Here is a 23,426-nt window from a genome sequence, read left to right on the forward strand (position 1 = left end):
GATCTGCATGGAGGAATGGGCCAAAATACCAGCAACAGTGTGTGAAAACCTTGTGAAGACTTACAGAAAACGTTTGACCTCTGTCACTGCCAACAAAGGGTATATAACAAAGTATTGAGATGAACTTTTGTTATTGACCAAATACTTATTTTCCACCATAATTTGCAAATAAATTCTTTAAAAATCAGACAATGTGATTTTCTGGATTTTTTTTTTCTCATTTTGTCTCTCATAGTTGAGGTATACCTATGATGAAAATTACAGGCCTCTCTCATCTTTTTAAGTGGGAGAACTTGCACAATTGGTGACTGACTAAATACTTTTTTGCCCCTCTGTATATATAAACCCTGATTCCAAAAAAGTTGGGACAAAGTACAAATTGTAAATAAAAACGGAATGCAAAATTCCATATTTTATTCAGAATAGAGCATAGATGACATATCAAGTGTTTAAACTGAGAAAATGCATCATTTAAAGAGAAAAATTAGGTGATTTTAAATTTCATGACAACACCACATCTCAAAAAAGTTGGGACAAGGCCATGTTTACCACTGTGAGACATCCCCTTTTCTCTTTACAACAGTCTGTAAACGTCTGGGGACTGAGGAGACAAGTTGCTCAAGTTTAGGGATAGGAATGTTAACCCATTCTTGTCTAATGTAGGATTCTAGTTGCTGAACTGTCTTAGGTCTTTTTTGTCGTATCTTCCGTTTTATGATGCGCCAAATGTTTTCTATGGGTGAAAGATCTGAACTGCAGGCTGGCCAGTTCAGTACCCAGACCCTTCTTCTACGCAGCCATGATGCTGTAATTGATGCAGTATGTGGTTTGGCATTGTCATGTTGGAAAATGCAAGGTCTTCCCTGAAAGAGACGTCATCTGGATGGGAGCATGTGTTGCTCTAGAACCTGGATATACCTTTCAGCATTGATGGTGTCTTTCCAGATGTGTAAGCTGCCCATGCCACATGCACTAATGCAACCCCATACCATCAGAGATGCAGGCTTCTGAACTGAGCGCTGATAACTTGGATCGTCCTTCTCCTCTTTAGTCCGAATGACACAGCGTCCCTGATTTCCATAAAAAACTTCAAATTTTGATTCGTCTGACCACAGAACAGTTTTCCACTTTGCCACAGTCCATTTTAAATGAGCCTTGGCCCAGAGAAGATGTCTGCGCTTCTGGATCATGTTTAGATACGGCTTCTTCTTTGAACTATAGAGTTTTAGCTGGCAACGGCGGATGGCACGGTGAATTGTGTTCACAGATAATGTTCTCTGGAAATATTCCTGAGCCCATTTTGTGATTTCCAATACAGAAGCATGCCTGTATGTGATGCAGTGCCGTCGAAGGGCCCGAAGATCACGGGCACCCAGTATGGTTTTCCAGCCTTTACCCTTACGCACAGAGATTCTTCCAGATTCTCTGAACCTTTTGATGATATCATGCACTGTAGATGATATGTTCAAACTCTTTGCAATTTCACACTGTCAAACTCCTTTCTGATATTGCTCCGCTATTTGTCGGTGCAGAATTAGGGGGATTGGTGATCCTCTTCCCATCTTTACTTCTGAGAGCCGCTGCCACTCCAAGATGCTCTTTTTATACCCAGTCATGTTAATGACCTATTGCCAATTGACCTAATGAGTTGCAATTTGGTCCTCCAGCTGTTCCTTTTTTGTACCTTTAACTTTTCCAGCCTCTTATTGCCCCTGTCCCAACTTTTTTGAGATGTGTTGCTGTCATGAAATTTCAAATGAGCCAATATTTGGCATGAAATTTCAAAATGTCTCACTTTCGACATTTGATCTGTTGTCTATGTTCTATTGTGAATACAATATCAGTTTTTGAGATTTGTAAATTATTGCATTCCGTTTTTATTTACAATTGGTGATCCTCTTTGTCCCAACTTTTTTGGAATTGGGGTTTATATATATATATATATATATATATATATATATATATATATATATATATATATATATATATATACACACACGCATACATACATACCGTGCACACACACACACACACACACACACACACACACACATACATACCGTGGAGGAAATAATTATTTGATCCCTTGCTGATTTTGTAAGTTTGTGCACTGACAAAGAAATGAACATTCTATAATTTTAATGCTAGGTTTATTTTAACTGTGAAAGACAAAACATCAAAAAGAAAATCCAGAAAATAACTTCATATAAAAGATATAAACTGATTTGCATTTCTTTGAGTAAAATAAGTATTTGAACCCTCTAGCAAACAAGACTTAGTATTTGGTGGCAAAACCCTTGTTGGCAAGCAGAGCGGTCAGACATTTCTTCTAGTTGATGACCAGGTTTGCGCACATGTCAGGAGGAATTTTGGTCCACTCCTCCTTGCAGCTCATCTCTAGATGATGAAGGTTTTGAGGCTGTCGCTTCGCAACTCGGAGCTTCAGCTCCCTCCATGGGTTTTCTCTGGGATTAAGGTCCGGAGACTGGCTAGGCCACTCCATGACCTTAATATGCTTCTTCTTGAGCCACTCCTTGTTACCTTGGCTGCATGTTTTGGGTCATTGTCGTGCTGGAAGACCCATCCACGACCCATTTTCAGTGTTCTGGCAGAGGGAAGGAGATTGTCACTCAGGATTTTACGGTACATGGCCCCATTCTTCCATTGATGCGGTGAAGTAGTCCTGTGCCCTTAGCAGAGAAACACCCCCAAAGCATTATGTTTCCACCTCCATGCTTGACAGTGGGGATGGTGTTCTTCGGGTCATAGTCAGCGTTTTTCTTCCTCCAAACACGGCGAGTTGAGTTAATGCCAAAGAGCTCGATTTTGGTCTCATCTGACCACAGCACCTTCTCCCAATCACTCTCAGAATCATTCAGGTGTTCACTGGCAAACTTCAGACGGGCCTGCACATGTGCCTTCTTGAGAAGGGGGACCTTGCGGGCACTGCAGGATTTTAATCCATTACAACGTAATGTGGGCGGCACGGTGGTGTAGTGGTTAGCGCTGTCACCATACAGCAAGAAGGTCCGTGTTCGAGCCCCGTGGCCGGCGAGGGCCTTTCTGTGCGGAGTTTGCATGTTCTCCCCGTGTCTGCATGGGTTTCCTTCGGGTGCTCCGGTTTCCCCCACAGTCCAAAGACATGCAGGTTAGGTTAACTGGTGACTCTAAATTGACCGTAGGTGTGAATGTGAGTGTGAATGGTTGTCTGTGTCTATGTGTCAGCCCTGTGATGACCTGGCGACTTGTCCAGGGTGTACCCCGCCTTTCGCCCGTAGTCAGTTGGGATAGGCTCCAGCTTGCCTGCGACCCTGTAGAACAGGATAAAGCGGCTCCAGATAATGAGATGACAACATAATGTGTTACCAGTGGTTTTCTTGGTGACTGTGGTCCCAGCTGCCTTAAGATCATTCACAAGCTCCTCCCGTGTAGTTCTAGGCTGATCTCTCACCTTTCTCGTGATCCTTGATACCCCACGAGGTGAGATCTTGCGTGGGGCCCCAGACCAGGGTCGATTGATGGTCATTTTGTATTTCTTCCATTTTCGAACTATTGCACCAACAGTTGTCTCCTTCTCACCCAGCTTCTTACTTATGGTTTTGTAGCCCAGTCCAGCCTTGTGCAGCTCTACAGTCTTGTCCCTGACATCCTTAGACAGCTCTTTGGTCTTGCCCATGTTGGAGAGGTTGGAGTCTGATTGATTGATTCTGTGGACAGGTGTCTTTTATACAGGTGTCAATTTAAGAGAGCTGTCTTTAATGCAGTTAACGAGTTGATTAGGAGTGTCCTACTGGTCTGTGGGAGCCAGAACTCTTAATGGTTGGTAGGGGATCAAATACTTATTTCACTCAACGAAATGCAAATCAATTTATATATTTTATAAAATGTGATTTTCTTTTTGATATTCTCTCACTGTTAAAATAAACCTACCCTTAAAATTATAGACTGTTCATATCTTTGCCAGTGGGCAAACTTACAAAATCAGCAAGGGATCAAATAATTATTTCCTCTACTGTATATATATATATATATATATATATATATATATATATATATATATATATATATATATATATAATAAAGAAATGTAGTAATTAAAGTGTAGTGAAAAGAGATTTTTTGAATTTTAAAATGAAGTAGAACTAAAAAGTATGAGGTGAAAGAAAAACTCAAGTAAAAAACAACAACAACAAAGAAACGTATTTACGGGCAGTAACAATGTAATTGCACTCTGTTACTTTCCACCTCTAAAACAAAGTGTTAGAGAGCTCAGGAGGATCAAGCCCAGCTCCGGTATTGGTGGAACCACAGCAATGTTAAGGCTCAGTGGAGCAGAAGCAGATTTAAGAGACTTATTGATGAAACAGTAGAGGAGATGGAAGATAATTAATGAGCAGTTGTTTATCCTTGTTTGTTTAGTGTTTCTAGTTCTGTCTATCTCAAATGACTGACATATTTCAGATCAGATCAATGCTGCTTGCCAATCCATCAATGTCTTTCTCTTTCTCACCTTCAGTGTGCCCATTTGTTTGAAGCCGTACATGTGGAACCAAAAGCGCAGATGGCAGACACCAGCACTGGCAGGAAACTCCTGCTGGGTGATTATACGAGCAACATCCCCCTCTCGCTGCAAGGCTGAGTTCACATATAGGTAGCTCCCTGCACCATCTTCCAGTTCACACCCACACACACACACGCACACACACACACACACACACACACACACACACACACACGAGACTTTTATTATAGATATGAAATGTCTGATTCAAATCAGACTAAGTGCACATGTTTATATGATATATAGCATTAATATACAGGGTCTTGCAAAAGTATTCATCCCCCTTGGTGTTTGTCCTGTTTTGTCACATTACAAACTGGAATTAAAGCCGCAAGCGGCCTCGACGGGCCCTCGCGCCAGCGGCCAAGGGGGGCGGGGGCATGCGTCCCTGCGAAACACCTTCCACAGCTTCTTCGGCAAGAGACATTACTCCCACAATGGCGACAAAGCACAGAATTGGACACATGGCAACAATAGGGTCCCGCACTGTACGGTGCTCGGGGCCTAATAATAATAATAATAATAATAATAATAATAATCCTTCAAAAACAATAGGGTCTCGCACTGAACGGTGCTCGGGCCTTAATAATAATAATAATAATTAAAGCCGCAAGCGGCCTCGACGGGCCCTCGCGCCAGCGGCCAAGGGGGGGCGGGGGCATGCGTCCCCGCGAAAGACCTTCCACAGCTTCTTCGGCAAGTGACATTACTCCCACAATGGCGACAAAGCACAGAAATGGACACAGAGTACACGGTGCGCTGAGATGTTGTCTTGGACAGAACGTTTTATGCCATGGCTTCCCAACCAAATTAATGTATTTACCTCATCAGTCACCAAGCTATAGCTACATAGGATTGTCTTCTGTTAGACATCTATTAGTCTGTATGTAACGCTACAACACTTGCTCCCGACTGCCCACCCATTCCCCACAAGTCATGTGTGTTTAAGGCAACCAAAACCACATACTCCTGGTGCCTCATAATTGTAAACACCTGTCCTGCAACTGCTACAGCGCAATGAGCGCCCCCAGTGGTGAAAGTTCACCAAATTTGGTATACATGTCAAGGGACCAATGAAGAGTTGTTTTGTCAAGTTTGATCAAGTTTGACCAATCAGAAGCCGAGATATAAATTGTTGCCTGAAAACAGCGCCCCCAGTGGCAAAAGGTCACAAAATTTGGCACATATGTCAGGTGACCTGTTAAGAGTGTGCGTATCAAGTTTGATCAAGATTGAGAAAATAGAAGATAAGATATTGATTTTTGAAGAATAAATTTTTTGGTTTCTCCCATGTCAGTAGGTGGCGCTATGCTGCACATGAGCGATTATGAGTTGGAAAAATAAGTGTCTACAACAGCAACGTACTATCACAAGGTAGTGGTGTGAAGGAGAAGCATTGTGGAATTATTTACCAAAAACCCGTTTTGGAGCAATTGCGTTGGCCAAAAACAGCGCCCCTCATGGACGAAAATTCCCAAAATGTGGTGTACATGACATGGGAGGTAGTAAGAGGGTGGCCGTGAAGTTTGACCAAATTTGAGGAAAGATTGGATTTTTTGCCCAAAAATAGCGCCCCCAGTGGCGAAATATCACAGAAATTGGGTAACATGTCAGAAGCCCAATGACTGATTTGCCTGTGAAGTATGAGCAGTTTTGAGCAATTAGAAGATTTGTTATGAATTTTTAAGCATGTAAAATTTTGCATTGAAAATTGATTGACGTATAACTTCTGAACGGTTTATCCTACGTGAAACCAATTCAGTAACTTTTGTCAGCCATGTCTGTAGATGATGTCTATTAATTTTGGTGACATTCCTATGAACGGCCTAGGAGGAGTTGCGCCGTCTTCGTGGCCATGCATTTCGCACAAAAGTGAAATTACCTCACTTCCTGTTGGGCGTGGCTAATGCATTGGCATTACATTTTTGTCCAGCTTAGTGAGATACATATGCGTACCAAATGGCATGCCACTACTACAAACTACATGGCAACCAGGCACCTTAATGTGGGAGGCCAAAATCACAACGACTTAGGGGGCGCTATAGAGGCCCTGAGGCCCGCCTGGATCTGGGCTTCCGGTTCTCAGTAGCGGTGGCAGTCTAAGGAAAAGGAGCCAAATTTCGTGCGTTGTCGACCATGGCAAGCGCCCCAATAAGGGTCTTGTAAAGAGTTTGCTTGCCAAGTTTGACAAAGCAGAAGCTGCAATATCATTTTTGCCATAACCAGCACCCCCAGGGGCGAAAGTGCACAAAATTTGGCGTACATGTCAGGTGAGCTATGAAGAGCTTGCGTATGAAGTTTGAGGACAATTGAGTAAATAGAAGATGAGATATAGATTTTTGAAGAATAAATTTTTTGGTTTTTCCCATGTCAGTAGGTGGCGCTATGCTGTACATGAGCAATTATGAGTTGGAAAAGTAAGTGTCTACAACAGCAACATACTATCACAAGGTAGTGGTGTGAAGGAAAAGCATTATGGAATTATTTACCAAAAACCCGTTTTGGAGCAATTGCGTCGGCCAAAAACAGCGCCCCCCATGGACGAAAATACCCAAAACGTGGTATACATGACATGGGAGGTAGTAAGAGGGTGGCCGTGAAGTTTGACCAAATTTGAGGAAAGATTGGAATTTTTGCCCAAAAATAGCGCCCCCAGTGGCGAAATATCACAGAAGTTGGGTAACATGTCAGAAGCCCAATGAGTGATTTGCGTGTGAAGTATGAGCAGTTTTGAGCAATCAGAAGATTTGCTATGAATTTTTAAGCATGAAAAATTTTGCATCGAAAATTGATTGACGTATAACTTCTGAACGGTTTATCCTACGTGAAACGTATTTAGTAACTTTTGTCAGCCATGTCTGTAGATGATGTGTATCAATTTTGGTGACATTCCTATGAACGGTCTAGGAGGAGTTGCGCCGTCTTCGTGGCCATGCATTTCGCACAAAAGTGAAATTACCTCACTTCCTGTTGGGCGTGGCTAATGCATTGGCATTACATTTTTGTCCGGCTTAGTGAGATACATATGCGTACCAAATGGCATGCCACTACTACAAACTACATGGAACCCAGGCACCTTAATGCGGGAGGCCAAAATTACAACGACTTAGGGGGCGCTATAGAGGCCCTGAGCCCCGGCCAAGTTTGGGCTTCTGGTTCTGAGTAGCGGTGGCAATTCTCGGAACTGGTGCCAAATTTCGTGCGTTTTCGCCCATGGCAAGCGCCCCGAAAATGGCCCAACAGCGGAGAAAAATAAAGAAGAAGAAGAAGACGGAAGAAGAAGAAGAAGAAGAAGAAGACGGAAGAAGAATAATAATAATAGTGAACTCTTACAAGAACAATAGGGCCTTCGCCCATAGGGCTCGGGCCCTAACTAGAAACTATATGCCAAGCAGGCACCTTAATGCGAGAGGCAAAAATCACAACACGTTAGGGGGCGCTATAGAGGCCCTGAGGCCCGCCTGGATCTGGGCTTCTGGTTCTCAGTAGCGGTGGCAGTCTAAGAAAAAGGAGCCAAATTTCGTGCGTTGTCGACCATGGCAAGCGCCCCAATAAGGGTCTTGTAAAGAGTTTGCTTGCCAAGCTTGACAAATCAGAAGCTGCAATATCATTTCTGCCATAACCAGCACCCCCAGGGGCGAAAGTGCAGAAAAATTGGCGTACATGTCAGGTGAGCTATGAAGAGTTTGCGTATGAAGTTTGATGACAATTGAGTAAATAGAAGATGAGATATAGATTTTTGAAGAATAAATTTTTTGGTTTTTCCCATGTCAGTAGGTGGCACTATGCTGTACATGAGCGATTATGAGTTGGAGAAATAAGTGTCTACAACAGCAACGCACTATCACAAGGTAGTGGTGTGAAGGAAAAGCATTATGGAATTATTTACCAAAAACCCGTTTTGGAGCAATTGCGTCGGCCAAAAACAGCGCCCCCCATGGACGAAAATTCCCAAAATGTGGTATACATGACATGGGAGGTAGGAAGAGGGTGGCCATGAAGTTTGACCAAATTTGAGGAAAGTTTGGATTTTTTGCCCAAAAATAGCGCCCCCAGTGGCGAAATATCACAGAAATTGGGTAACATGTCAGAAGCCCAATGAGTGATTTGCGTGTGAAGTATGAGCAGTTTTGAGCAATTAGAAGATTTGTTATGAATTTTTAAGCATGTAAAATTTTGCATTGAAAATTGATTGACGTATAACTTCTGAACGGTTTATGCTACGTGAAACGTATTTAGTAACTTTTGTCAGCCATGTCTGTAGATGATGTGTATCAATTTTGGTGACATTCCTATGAACGGTCTAGGAGGAGTTGCGCCGTCTTCGTGGCCATGCATTTCGCACAAAAGTGAAATTACCTCACTTCCTGTTGGGCGTGGCTAATGCATTGGCATTACATTTTTGTCCGGCTTAGTGAGATACATATGCGTACCAAATGGCATGCCACTACTACAAACTACATGGCAACCAGGCACCTTAATGCGGGAGGCCAAAATCACAACGAGTTAGGGGGCGCTATAGAGGCCCTGAGGCCCGCCTGGATCTGGGCTTCTGGTTCTCAGTAGCGGTGGCAGTCTAAGAAAAAGGAGCCAAATTTCGTGCGTTGTCGACCATGGCAAGCGCCCCAATAAGGGTCTTGTAAAGAGTTTGCTTGCCAAGTTTGACAAATCAGAAGCTGCAATATCATTTCTGCCATAACCAGCACCCCCAGGGGCGAAAGTGCACAAAATTTGGCGTACATGTCAGGTGAGCTATGAAGAGTTTGCGTATGAAGTTTGATGACAATTGAGTAAATAGAAGATGAGATATAGATTTTTGAAGAATAAATTTTTTGGTTTTTCCCATGTCAGTAGGTGGCGCTATGCTGTACATGAACGATTATGAGTTGGAAAAATAAGTGTCTACAACAGCAATGCACTATCACAAGGTAGTGGTGTGAAGGAAAAGCATTATGGAATTATTAACCAAAAACCCGTTTTGGAGCAATTGCGTCGGCCAAAAACAGCGCCCCCCCATGGACGAAAATTCCCAAAATGTGGTATACATGACATGGGAGGTAGTAAGAGGGTGGCCGTGAAGTTTGACCAAATTTGAGGAAAGATTGGATTTTTTGCCCAAAAATAGCGCCCCCAGTGGCGAAATATCACAGAAATTGGGTAACATGTCAGAAGCCCAATGAGTGATTTGCGTGTGAAGTATGAGCAGTTTTGAGAAATCAGAAGATTTGTTATGAATTTTTAAGCATGTAAAATTTTGCATCGAAAATTGATTGACGTATAACTTCTGAACGGTTTATCCTACGTGAAACGTAGTTAGTAACTTTTGTCAGCCATGTCTGTAGATGATGTGTATCAATTTTGGTGACATTCCTATGAACGGTCTAGGAGGAGTTGCGCCGTCTTCGTGGCCATGCATTTCGCACAAAAGTGAAATTACCTCACTTCCTGTTGGGTGTGGCTAATGCATTGGCATTACATTTTTGTCCGGCTTAGTGAGATACATATGCGTACCAAATGGCATGCCACTACTACAAACTACATGGCACCCAGGCACCTTAATGCGGGAGGCCAAAATCACAACGACTTAGGGGGCGCTATAGAGGCCCTGAGCCCCGGCCAAGTTTGGGCTTTTGGTTCTGAGTAGCGGTGGCAATTCTCGGAACTGGTGCCAAATTTCGTGCGTTTTCGCCCATGGCAAGCGCCCCGAAAATGGCCCAACAGCGGAGAAAAATAAAGAAGAAGAAGAAGAAGAATAGTGAACTCTTACAAGAACAATAGGGCCTTCGCCCATTCGGGCTCGGGCCCTAATTAAAATGGATTTTTGGAGGGTTAGCACCATTTGATTTACACAACATGCCTACCATTTTAAAGGTGCAAGTTTATTATTATTTTTTTTTTACTGTGACACAAACAATAAGATGAAGAAACAGAAATCTGGAGTGTGCATAGGTATTCACCCCGAAAAGTCAATACTTTATATAGCCACCTTTTGCTGCAATTACAGCTGCAAGTCTCTTGGGGTATGTCTCTATTAGCTTAGCACATCTAGCCACTGGAATTTTTGCCCATTCCTCAAGGCAAAACTGCTCTACCTCCTTCAAGTTATTTGGGTTGAGTTGGTGTACAGCAATCTTCAAGTCATGCCACAGATTCTCAATTGGATTGAGGTCTGGGCTTTGATTAGGCCATTCCAAGACATTTAAATGTTTCCCTTTAAACCACTTCAGGGCAGTTTTAGCAGTATGTTTCGGGTCATTGTCCTGCTGGAATGTGAACCTTCGTCCCAGTCTCAAACCTCTGGCTGACTCAAACAGGTTTTCCTCCAGAATTGCCCTGTATTTAGTGCCATCCATCTTTCCTTCAATCCTGACCAGCTTTCCTGTCCATGCAGATGAAAAATATCCCCACAGCATGATGCTGCCACCACCATGCTTCACTGTAGGAATGGTGTTCTAAGGATGATGGGAAGTGTTGGGTTTGCACCACACATGGCATTTTCCCTGATGGCCAAAAAGTTCAATTTTAGTCTCATCTGACCAGAGAATCTTCTTCCATGTGTTTGGGGAGTCTGTCACATGCTGTTGGGCAAACTCCAAATGTGTTTTCTTATTCTTTCCTTTAAACAATGACTTTTTTCTGGCCACTCTTCCATAAAGTCCTGCTCTGTGGAGTGTACGGCTTAAAGTGGTCCTATGGACAGATACTCCCATCTCTGCTGTGGATCTTTGCGGCTCCTTCAGCGTCATCTTTGGTGTTTTTATTGCATCTCTGATTAATGCCCTCCTTTCAAGTCTGTGGGTTTTAGTCGCCTTCCCTTGTCAGGTTTGCAGTGGTGCCATATTCTTTCCATTGTGCTATAATGGATTTAATGGTGCTCTGTGGGATATTTAAAGTTTGGGATATTTTTTATAACCCAACCCTGATCTACACTTCTCCACAACTTTGTCTTTGACCTGTTTGGAGTGTTCCTTGGTTTTCCTGTTGTTTGCATAGTAGTGTTGCAGAGTCAGGGTCCTTCCAGAACAGGTTGGTTTATACAGACATCATGTGACAGATCATGTGACACTTTGATTGCACACAGGTGGATCTTAATCAACTAATTATGTGACTTATGAAGTGAATTGGTTGGAGCAGCTCTTATTTAGGGGTTTCATATGAAAGGAGGTGAATACCTATGCACACTCCAGATTTCTGTTTTTTTCATCTTAATTATTGTTTGTGTCACAATAAAAAAAAAAAATTTGCACCTTTAAAGTGGTAGGCATGTTATGTAAATCAAATGGTGCTAACCCTCCAAAAATTCATTTTAATTCCAGCTTATAATGCAACAAAACAGGACAAACACCAAGGGGGATGAATACTTTTGCAAGACACTGTAGGTACATTAGATTGAGGAAATTATATGTTGAACTTAAGAACAATCAGAAAACGTTAATATTTCCTTTAATTGAATGAAATATATTAAGGTGTTTCCATGATTAGGGTGCCATGTTGTCTGTGTAACTCTTAATTTCTTTAGAAAATATACAGGTGATCGTATCTGGCTCCTGAGTATTCCCGAGCCCATGTGGCTATATTTTTCCCATGAGCATGACAGTTTCTCAGGCAGTGCCACCTGAGGGCTCAAAGGTCACCCACATTTCAACAGTGGTTTCTGACATTGCCCTTTACGCATTGAGATGTCTCCGAATTCCTTGAACCTTTTCACAATATTATGTACTGTACATTTTGAAAGAGCTAAATTCTCTGCAATCTTGCATGTTGTTTTTGAATTGACTAACAACTCTCTCACAAATTTTGGCACAAAGGGATGAGACCCTGGCTGTGGTTTGCTCTGAAGTTATAGCAAACACACTAGTATTCCTGTGAATGGCATGAGGACATTCTAATGATGCATTTACAATTATTTTTAAAAATTTCTAGTTTACTTTCTGTCTATAATTTTAGGACACAGTGTTTGTATTTTCAGTCACCATGAGAATTTGGATGATGCAATTTCCTGTTGATCATGTGACTTGTGGAATATTCTAAACAGGAAGGAATGTGTTCAGGTTACAGGGTTGAGTGAATATTCTAACACTGGAAAGAATGACTCATGGAAAAGGATGTTAAATATTAATGCAAAAAAAAGCAAACAAACAAACAAAAAACCCAACAACTCATTTTAATATTTACATTTCAAGGTAAAGTACACTACATGGCCAAAAGTTTGTGGACACCTGACCATCACACCCATATGTATTTGTTGAACATCCCATTCCAGATTTAGTCCCTTTTTCCTGTTATAATAACCTCCACTCTTTTGGGAAGGCTTTCCATGAGATTTTGGAACATGGCTGTGGGACTTTGCTCTCATTCAGCCATGAGAAAATGAATGAAGTCCAGCACCGATGTTAGGTGAGGAGGCCTATTGGTTGCAGTTGCAGCTGGTTTTCTAGTTCAATCCAAAGATGTTCACAACCATTTCATGTCTGTGATGTCTAAGAGCTGTCTTGATTATCCCCATAAACATCTCAAAAAGATAACACCTCAGTTCCCTTTCTCGAAATTCCCATAATAATATTAAGGCATATTTATAAATCAGACACTAATAATGGTGCCATATTTTTTTATGAACTCTGGTCTTATTATATAAAACCTTTTAGATGTTGCTTGCACTGCATGCAGAAATTAACCTCATCCATCACCTGTGCTGACATTTACTAAGTTTTTCTGAAAGACCCTTTCAGCTGAATGGCTGAAATGGAATTAGGTATAGAACTGCATTTTTATAAAATTCCACTGGTTTAAGTAAAACAGATGAGTTTTAAAGTTTGCTGTCGTTGTAACACCTACCAGGGCTGTGATCAGTGGATGGTCCTGTTCCTTGAGATTTTCTGCCTTGTCCGATCTGCCAGTCAAAGTCATCATCCTGATCTTGCACCAACTGACACGCCTCCTTCCACTGATCCTCAGGCATGTTGAAGTTACAGGCTCCTGCCAGGCTGCCTGGGAAACATAAAATGGATAATGCTTTGCTTATATGGACACAAAGACACAGTTCCACTGCTCTGATTTAAATGTAAGAAATAATCCCTATTTCATGCCTCCAGAATTATTGGTATGCTTTATTGAACAAGGCAGCAAGTGAGTGACTGAAACACATGATTACTGTTTCAGTGACACTTGAAGTTCAGGCTCTGCATTTTGTATTTTGCTCACAGAAAGGGATTTTTTCATGCAGACCTTCTAAACACTTATCATGGAGGTGGTGCTTAAATAGCTGATTTTGAAACTATTCTTCAAACCTCAAGACCTCAATTTTTCTCTTTATCTTCATGGGTCCTTGTCCTGGCTTTCCAGACTTTTGAATGTATTTTTTTTATTCAAGATTTACAAATATGTTTTGGACAAACTTTGTACTCACATGCATATGTTGATAAATGTCATAATAATAAGTATGCAGTACATTGCTTAAGACATAGAGCGGGGAGACTTTGGACAGTTTGTATTCCTATAAATGCATTTCAACCAATCAGCTTCTAAATTACATCAGAAGTTAGATGTCACCCCTTAGAGTAACCTACTTCCTTTGGAGCCACGAAGATGGACACTGCAGTAAGGTCTGTGCAGTTCAATATTTTTGTCAACTAAAACTTGTATTTTCTACTTCACCTCCAGTCTATGGTGTAATGTACACTGGTGAATTCGGGATTTGTTAGGAATTGAAGTATGTAGCCTAGAGTTACCAGATATAGTATTATTTATTAAACTTAAACTCTGGGGAAAAAACATTGAAGGATTTTTTTTTCAAAATGGCCAGATGGGGAGAGTTGGGACAGTTCATCATGTTACAGGTTTTTTCTTGTGGTTTATAAATATAACATTGCTTAAAATATTTGCTAAAACTGTGTTAGTGTACCTGCATGAGGATTAAACTCATGTAATTCCTTCTTGAGAATGGAACTGTTTTGTTGAGTCAGGTTTTGGGTAAACTGACATTTTTCTATAGCTGTACCAGCATTGTGTGTTCATACAGTTCATATGTTACAAGTTTTGATAAATAAGAATTAATCATGTAGGCATTAATCATGTACAGTGGTGCTTGAAAGTTTGTGAACCCTTGAGAATTTTCTATTTTTCTGCATAAATATGACCTCAAACATCATCAGATTTTCACACAAGTCCTAAAAGTAGATAAAGAGAACCCAGTTAAACAAATGAGACAAAAATATTATACTTGGTCATTTATTTATTGAGGAAAATGATCCAATATTACATATTGTGAGTGGCAAAAGTATGTGAATGTAGTATCTGACCAGGTAGGTGGAGCACAGAATCACGGCAAGCCAGTACTGAGTTCTCAAAACTCTTTTATTCTCTGCTTTTCAGCATTACACATTCGCTCATATATACACACACACACACACAGTGTTCAGGTTGGGGGAGTTCCTTCCTTTGCTCTCCCTCTCCTCTTTATAGGGCGCGGTCACTGGGGAAGACGCACAAACAGGTTAATTCCAATCAGGTGCAGTGATTCTACCACTTACCTTCCCTGACTCCGCCCTCCACTCACAGACCAACGCTTGACCACGCCCCCGCTGCCACAGTGAACCTCTAGGATTAGCAGTTAATTTGAAGATCAAATTAGAGTCAGGTGTTTGTCATCCGATTGATTGAAATCAGGTGTGAGTGGGCACCCTGTTTTATTTAAAGAACAGGGATCTATCAAAGTCTGATCTTCACAACACAGGTTTGTGGAAGTGTATCATGGCACGAACAAAGGAGATTTCTGAGGACCTCAGAAAAAGCGTTGTTGATGCTCATCAGGCTGGAAAAGATTACAAAACCATCTCTAAAGAGCTTGGACTCCACCAATCCACAGTCAGACAGATTGTGTACAAATGGAGGAAATTCAAGACCACTGTTACCCTCCCCAGGAGTGGTTGACCAACAAAGATCACTCCAAGAGCAAGGCGTGTAATAGTCGGTGAGGTCACAAAGGACCCCAGGGTAATTTCTAAGCAACTGAAGGCCTCTCTCACATTGGCTAATGTTAATGTTCATGAGTCCACCATCAGGAGAACACTGAACAGCAATGGTGTGCATGGCAGGGTTGTAAGGAGAAAGCCACTGCTCTCCAAAAAGAACATTGCTGCTCATCTGCAGTTTGCTAAAGATCATGTGGACAAGCCAGAAGGCTATTGGAAAAATGTTTTGTGGATGGATGAGACCAAAATAGAACTTTTTGGTTTAAATGAGAAGTGTTATGTTTGGAGAAAGGAAAACACTGCATTCCAGCATAAGAACCTTATCCCATCTGTGAAACATGGTGGTGGTAGTGTCATGGTTTGGGCCTGTTTTGCTGCATCTGGGCCAGGACGGCTTGCCATCATTGATGGAACAATGAATTCTGAATTATACCAGCAAATTCTAAAGGAAAATGTCAGAACATCTGTCCATGAACTGAATCTCAAGAGAAGGTGGGTCATGCAGCAAGACAATGACCCTAAGCACACAAGTCATTCTACCAACGAATGGTTAAAGAAGAATAAAGTTGATGTTTTGGAATGGCCAATTCAATGTCCTGACCTTAATCCAATCAAAATATTGTGGAAGGACCTGAAGCGAGCAATTCATGTGAGGAAACCCACCAACATCCCAGAGTTGAAGCTGTTCTGTACGGAGGAATGGGCTAAAATTCCTCCAAGCCGGTGTGCAGGACTGATCAACAGTTACCAGAAACGTTTAGTTGCAGTTATTGCTGCACAAGGGGGTCACACCAGATACTAAAAGTAAACGTTCACATATTTTTGCCATTCACAGATATGTAATATTGGATCATTTTCCTCAATAAATAAGTGACCAAGTATAATATTTTCTCATTGGTTTGTGTTCTCTTTATCTAGTTTTAGGAATTGTGCGAAAATCTGATGTTTTAGGTCATATTTATGCAGAAATACAGAAAATTCTAAAGGGTTCACAAACTTTCAAGCACCACTGTAGGTAATTTTATTTTGTTCCATGTCTCCCCACTATGCCCCAAGTCGCCCAACATTATGTTCCACGTCTCCCTGCAAAAAAAATAAAAAATTGAAGCCTGAAGGCCAGTATTTGTGACAAGCTGAGAAACTAATGTTGTGGTAAGAGGGTATTGTAAATACTCTCTCATGCAATATGAATGTGACGCTACCTGCAAAGAATTTCACATGATTTACAAACGCTGAAAACTTGTCCCAAGTCTTCCTGCTCTCCCCAACCAGATCAGTCAGTTATCAATTACTTAGTGCTGCCTTTAATGATGTTTTTTGCACAGCATTTAAAGATGCCGCCACTGCAAATTAAAGCACATAAATCCATCTTCCTTTTATACAGCATCATTCTTAATCAAATGACTGGTCTTAAATGTTTTAATTTATGAAAATATGTTTACTTGATTTCTTTATTTTTTTTCATATTTAATGCCAGTAATGAGCAATTCCAGCGTTATGGACGTGACACTTGAACTCAAAATGGCAACAAATGACCCAGTGCATGTTTTATTGTCTCCCAGTATTTAAACAGGTGTTGCATATTTTAAGGCTGTACCATACTGGAGAAGTGATAGAACAAGAACAATTCCCATAGTACATCTAGGGCATGCCAGAAAACGCCAATAAAAGATGCGTTATGGATGTGACAGAAAAAGTATCACTTTTCTTGGGTGACTGTACATTTTTATCAAACTCTGTGAAACTGTAAACCTAATATCGAAATGGAGATATCCATTTGATAGAGGGGTCCAAGGTGAATATTTAAAAAAATCTTTGTTTAAAATATTTTGGATTTCATGCAGAGTTTCGGAAGGAAAAGTCAGCGTTATGGATGTGACGAAATTCCGTTATGGATGTGACGCGTCTGAAATAGACATGGCATATGTTTAGAAAATCAGCAATTTAACCACCATAACCCTTTGAAAAACTCTCTAAATATCAGCTAAAACTATCAAAGTTCTTAAATAATATTTAGGATGGCTATTGTTTTGCTGTTTTGTGGATTTTAGCATACATTTCTGTGCTTGTGGCAATGATATAGAATTGTACATGATCAAAGTTGATTTTAGCTTGGGTTTACATTATAAGAAAGAAAGACTGACAGTGACATATTAGGTTGGTTACAAATTGGTTCAACTTATTCATATCTGTAAAATACAGGCCTAGGTGATATCTCTGGGAGTGGTTTTGATGTATTACACGTTGCTTTATTTTTGCATGGTGAGGTTGACATTTACATGGAATTGCCCTAATATGACAAGACTGAGATGTTACAAAAGTTTAAATAAAAGGTGTGCGTCACTAAAAATACACAAGTCATAAAATCCTAACAGCGTAATCTGCATATAAAAATTCAGTAACTCATCACAATTTATATCATTTGAATCAGATTAATAAGTCCTCTTACCTGTATATTTAAAATACCAAGAGCATGAGCAGGATATAAAAGTATTTCCAAAATTACAGGATTCTCATGAAGACCAAATTTCTTGTGTAAATATTCCTAATGAATGACTTATCCAATCATAACAAATGCATTCTTATTCAGCTTGATAAATGAGGCCCATCATCTGTAAAGTTTATTGTACCGCATGTCATAGTTTTCCTCTTTACACAAAAACGTGCCAATAATTCTGATGTTCATCGTTTCGTGGAATTTGTCCTGTCCATGCAAGGACTGTAAATTGGCTATAAGTGAAATAGAGAATATTACACAGTTGCGTGAAAATATGAAGTTATCTTCGAGTGGTGAAATATATTCACATGTGAGCGAAGTAAATGAGTGAAAATATTTTCAACATGAAAAGGGAAACTTTTTATCTTCGCACCACTATGTAATGTTCTTTACATTATATGGACACATCCACAAAAAAAAAAATACACAAGTTAATCAAAAGAATTTTAATTTTGAACTGGTTCTCCACTTTGACAACGTGCGTCCAGTCAGCGGGAAAACACTGGGAGTGACATCATCAGCGTGAAGTATCAGAAAATGTCACTCAGATCCGCAATGTATTTCAGATGAAAAATCTGAGAGTTTTTCAACATGAGAAGATAAACTTCATACCTTCAAGCCAACGTGTGAGTTATTATATTGACAAACAAAAAGTACCCAAATTTATCAAAACAGTTCATCAATTTCCTCACAAGTGACAGAGATTTATGTCATGGTTTTGGTTCTCCGTGTCCTGGATGTAGCTCGTATGAAGTGGCAAATTTCCCAGTAAAACTCTCATGTCCATATAATATAAATAAATACATAGCTTTCCTGGTTTGTTTCTGTCTCTGACCCAAATGGCAAACTGCAATAATGTCCTGGTGCTTTTACGACACACATTTAAGGGTGTAAGACAAGTGTATCATCACTGCTTTGTGTTAAACAGGAACTGCAGAGAAAATCTACTCACTGCAGTCCAGCTCATCAGATCCATCGGTGCAGTCCGGCTTACTGTCACACACCAGACTGGAAATGATACACTTGCCGTTGTTGCACACAAAATCAGTGGCTGCAGGGCAGGAACCAGGATGTGTTTCACCTGTAGCATGTACATGATATCAATACAGAAACAAGGACACACACACACACACACACACACACACACACTTGCATTATTACTGGTACTTAGTGAGGTGCGAGGAACTCATACTGATCTAAATGAGTAATTCAGCTAATTAATGCTATACTTAAAGGGCTCCTGACAGCAAAATTATGCTCTAAAATAGGTTTCTGTAATAAAACTACAAACACCACTGATCACTTTCATGATAGAACTAACCACCAACAGAACGAAATCAGTAGATTTGTCTTTGTGCGAAGTTGCGTCAATCTGGCCAAGCGCTAAGCCACTGTCAGTGGCCGCCATATTTGCCATGACGTCATATGCAGAATGACTGCTCGGCCTTCAAGGCAGCTATGGCTGACGAAACAGAGCGATTTTCTGACCAGTCTTCAGAAACTGAGGCCCTTTTTGAGGTTGACACTGGACATGTCGGATTACATGAAGACGAAGCAGTGGGTGGCATTTTGCCTCATCGTTTTGAGCTGTATCTGGACCATTTGCCTGCAGAAGGTCGAGATTTCCGACTCGGACACAGACGACGACGGGCCCAATGCAGAGGACGTCGTGATCCCAGCTGACATCGGGAGGCTCCAAAACACTGAATGGTAATATAATAATAATAATAATAATAATAATAATAATAATAATAGATCTAGTCCTCTTGGGGCAGGCATGCAGACAATATTACCGCACTGATTTCCTTTAAAAAAAAAAATGCTCTCTTGAAAGTTCATGGTCTTTTAGATTTGGGCCGTTTTGTCACATTTTTATTTGATAAGAATAAAAACTTCTATGAACTGATGAAATTCAATTGCATGTTAGGCCTATAAGGTCCAGCCAACACGGTATTGCAGCGGAACTGTGGCAGAACTTTGAATCATGAACAAATTCACCTATTGCTATTATTTATTAGTAAATATATATGTCATTACAAGATGGAGATCTACACCGAAAAATCATCAACAACTAATCAAACAAGTGTCACGTCTGTCAAACAGAGGCCCACCTGTCATTGGGAGTCCATATGTCCCGTGTCCGGCGCACTTGTTTTGTCCACTCTTCGCGTCTGATGGGATCCTTGGGAAAGGTATACAGACTATACCCGGCTTCCCTGGTGTTTGAACAAAATCCAGCCACACAACGAGCAGGCATATTCACCAAAATAAATGACTCAGACGCAAAAATATTCACTTGCAAAGCACTGGTGAACAACGAGAAGTTGAGAAAATGTCAGTGGTTCTGCATGTGACGTCAAATCCGCCTTCTTCCTCAGCCGTGGGTTGGCTCACTATGATATCGATTAATCTGCGTGGCGAGCCATTCAAAACAATGTTCGTTACTATTCTGTCGCGCGATGTGTGAAGTAAATGTCATTTTATTCAACTCAATATGGCTGAAATTAACAATTTAACATGTTTTGCTGTCAGGAGGCCTTTAAAAATGTAACCCTATTCTTAAGTTCGGTAACAAAGAAAGTGTTCTTGGTTCTTTTACCAAATAAAAGCTGCAGTGTTTTTTTTTTTTAAAGGAAAATTGGTGCAAGGCAGTTTTCCTCACGGGGAGCAGCCAAATGTCCCCTCAAAGCCAAAACAGATATTTATATGCTTTTTTTCGAGCGGAGATATTAAAAACATGCCCCCAAGGCTGGCTGCAGTTCCACACACTGGAGAATGTTTGTGTGTGGGTCTGGGACTCCAGACATCAAGGCTCATCAAGTATGTACAGTGGTGCTTGAAAGTTTGTGAACCCTTTAGAATTTTCTAGATTTCTGCATAAATAGGACCTAAAATCATCAGATTTTCACACAAGTCCTAAAAATAGATAAAGAGAACCCAGTTAAACAAATGAGACAAAAATATTATACTTGGCCATTTATTTATTGAGGAAAATGATCCAATATTACATATCTGTGAGTGGCAAAAGTATGTGAACCTTTGCTTTTAGTATCCGGTGTGACCCCCTTGTGCAGCAATAACTGCAACTAAACGTTTCTGGTAACTGTTGATCAGTCCTGCACACCAGCTTGGAGGAATTTTAGCCCATTCCTCCGTACAGAACAGCTTCAACTCTGGGATGTTGGTGGGTTTCCTCACATGAACTGCTCGCTTCAGGTCCTTCCACAACATTTCAATTGGATTAAGGTCAGGACTTTGACTTGGCCATTCCAAAACATTAACTTTATTCTTCTTTAACCATTCTTTGGTAGAATGACTTGCATGCTTAGGGTCATTGTCTTGCTGCATGACCCACCTTCTCTTGAGATTCAGTTCATGGACAGATGTCCTGACATTTTCCTTTAGAATTCACTGGTATAATTCAGAATTCATTGTTCCATCAATGATGGCAAGCTGTCCTGGCCCAGATGCAGCAAAACAGGCCCAAACCATGATACTACCACCACCATGTTTCACAGATGGGATAAGGTTCTTATGCTGGAATGCAGTGTTTTCCTTTCTCCAAACATAACGCTTCTCATTTAAACCAAAAAGTTCCATTTTGGTCTCATCTGCCCATAAAACATTTTTCCAATAGCCTTCTGGCTTGTCCACATGAGCTTTAGCAAACTGCAGATAAGCAGCAATGTTCTTTTTGGAGAGCAGTGGCTTTCTCCTTGCAACCCTGCCATGCACACCATTGTTGTTCAGTGTTCTCCTGATGGTGGACTCATGAACATTAACACTAGCCAATGTCAGAGAGGCCTTCAGTTGTTTAGAAGTTACCCTGGGGTCCTTTGTGACCTCGCCGACTATTACACGCCTTGCTCTTGGAGTGATCTTTGTTGGTTGACCACTCCTGGGGAGGGTAACAATAGTCTTGAATTTCCTCCATTTGTACACAATCTGTCTGACTGTGGATTGGTGGAGTCCAAACTCTTTAGAGATGGTTTTGTAACCTTTTCCAGCCTGATGAGCATCAACAACGCTTTTTCTGAGGTCCTCAGAAATCTCCTTTGTTCGTGCCATGATACACTTCCACAAACATGTGTTGTGAAGCTCAGACTTTGATAGATCCCTGTTCTTTAAATAAAACAGGGTGCCCACTCACACCTGATTGTCATCCCAATGATTGAGAACACCTGACTAATTTTGCCTTCAAATTAGCTGCTAATCCTAGAGGTTCACATACTTTTGCCACTCACAGATATGTAATATTGGATAATTTCTCAATAAATAAATGACCAAGTATAATATTTTTGTCTCATTTGTTTAACTGGGTTCTCTATCTACTTTTAGGACTTGTGTGAAAATCTGACGTCTTAGGTCATATTTATGCAGAAATATAGAAAATTCTCAAGGGTTCACAAACTTTCAAGCAACCACCATAACATCCATCCATTATCTGTAGCCACTTATCCTGTGCAGGGTCGCAGGCAAGCTGGAGCCTATCCCAGCTGACTATGGGTGAGAGGCGGGGTACACCCTGGACAAATCGCCAGGTCATCACAGGGCTGACACAGAGACAAACAACCATTCACACTCACATCTACAGTCAATTTAGAGCCACCAGTTAACCTAACCTGCATGTCTTTGGACTGTGAGGAAAACTGGAGCACCTGGAGGAAACCCACGCAGACACGGGGAAAACATGCAAACTGCACACAGAAAGGCCCCTGTTGACCACTGGGCTTGAACTCAGAACCTTCTTGCTGTGAGGTGACCGTGCTAACCACTACACCACCATGCCGCCAGTATGTAACATCTTAAATTTTTGAATCTGCTTTGGGTAACATTTCTAAACTGCAGATCAAAACTTCACTGAACTGTTAAAAAAAAACCCAGATGATTAGATGCGAACTCTCTTTCAGAATCTTGTCTCTCTCAGGCAGTAGTTACCATTAGCTCCTCAGCATTTTTGCACTTCCTTCCATCAGAACTAGCATGGCCACTGCTACACCACATTAACCATTATCACATCATACATCAGCGCTCTGCAGGAATCAAAGTTTCCTGCATTACACATCAGCCTCCTCAAGAATTTATAGGAAATCCATTATCCTTCAGCCCCTTCAAGCAAATCACACAAGACTGTGCTGTGACACACGCTGCAAAAGACCGGAGACAAAAGCACATCACATTTCAGAGCGCCAATGACAGCAGAAGTATGAAATCTCCTCTTCTGATCTCACTGAAACCAACATATAGGCTCAGTGATATTACTGAGCAACGGTAAGAGCTGAGGATTTAAAAGGATGGAAAAACACCACTGAAACATACATTTTACCACAATTTCATTTTCATTATAATAAAATGAAGACTAAAGTAGCTTCAGGAAGGCTGCACAGAGCTGAACACT

The 23,426-nt window shown here is 41.0% G+C and overlaps 1 protein-coding gene across 1 annotated transcript in view; it reads right to left on the reverse strand.

Annotated features, from left to right (window-relative positions):
• Positions 1 to 23,426, reverse strand: part of malrd1 (MAM and LDL receptor class A domain containing 1) — a 187,563-nt gene that overhangs the window by 35,322 nt on the left and 128,815 nt on the right. The window contains exons 22-24 of the mRNA XM_060932776.1: positions 18,981 to 19,109; positions 13,397 to 13,549; positions 4,511 to 4,668 (exon numbers count right to left, since the gene is read on the reverse strand). Of these exons, the coding sequence (XP_060788759.1) occupies positions 4,511 to 4,668; positions 13,397 to 13,549; positions 18,981 to 19,109 (440 nt within the window). The remainder of the gene's footprint in view (positions 1 to 4,510; positions 4,669 to 13,396; positions 13,550 to 18,980; positions 19,110 to 23,426) is intronic.

The sequence above is a fragment of the Neoarius graeffei genome, chromosome 1 (genome assembly GCF_027579695.1).
Source record: "Neoarius graeffei isolate fNeoGra1 chromosome 1, fNeoGra1.pri, whole genome shotgun sequence".
Classification (NCBI taxonomy): Eukaryota; Metazoa; Chordata; class Actinopteri; order Siluriformes; family Ariidae; genus Neoarius; species Neoarius graeffei.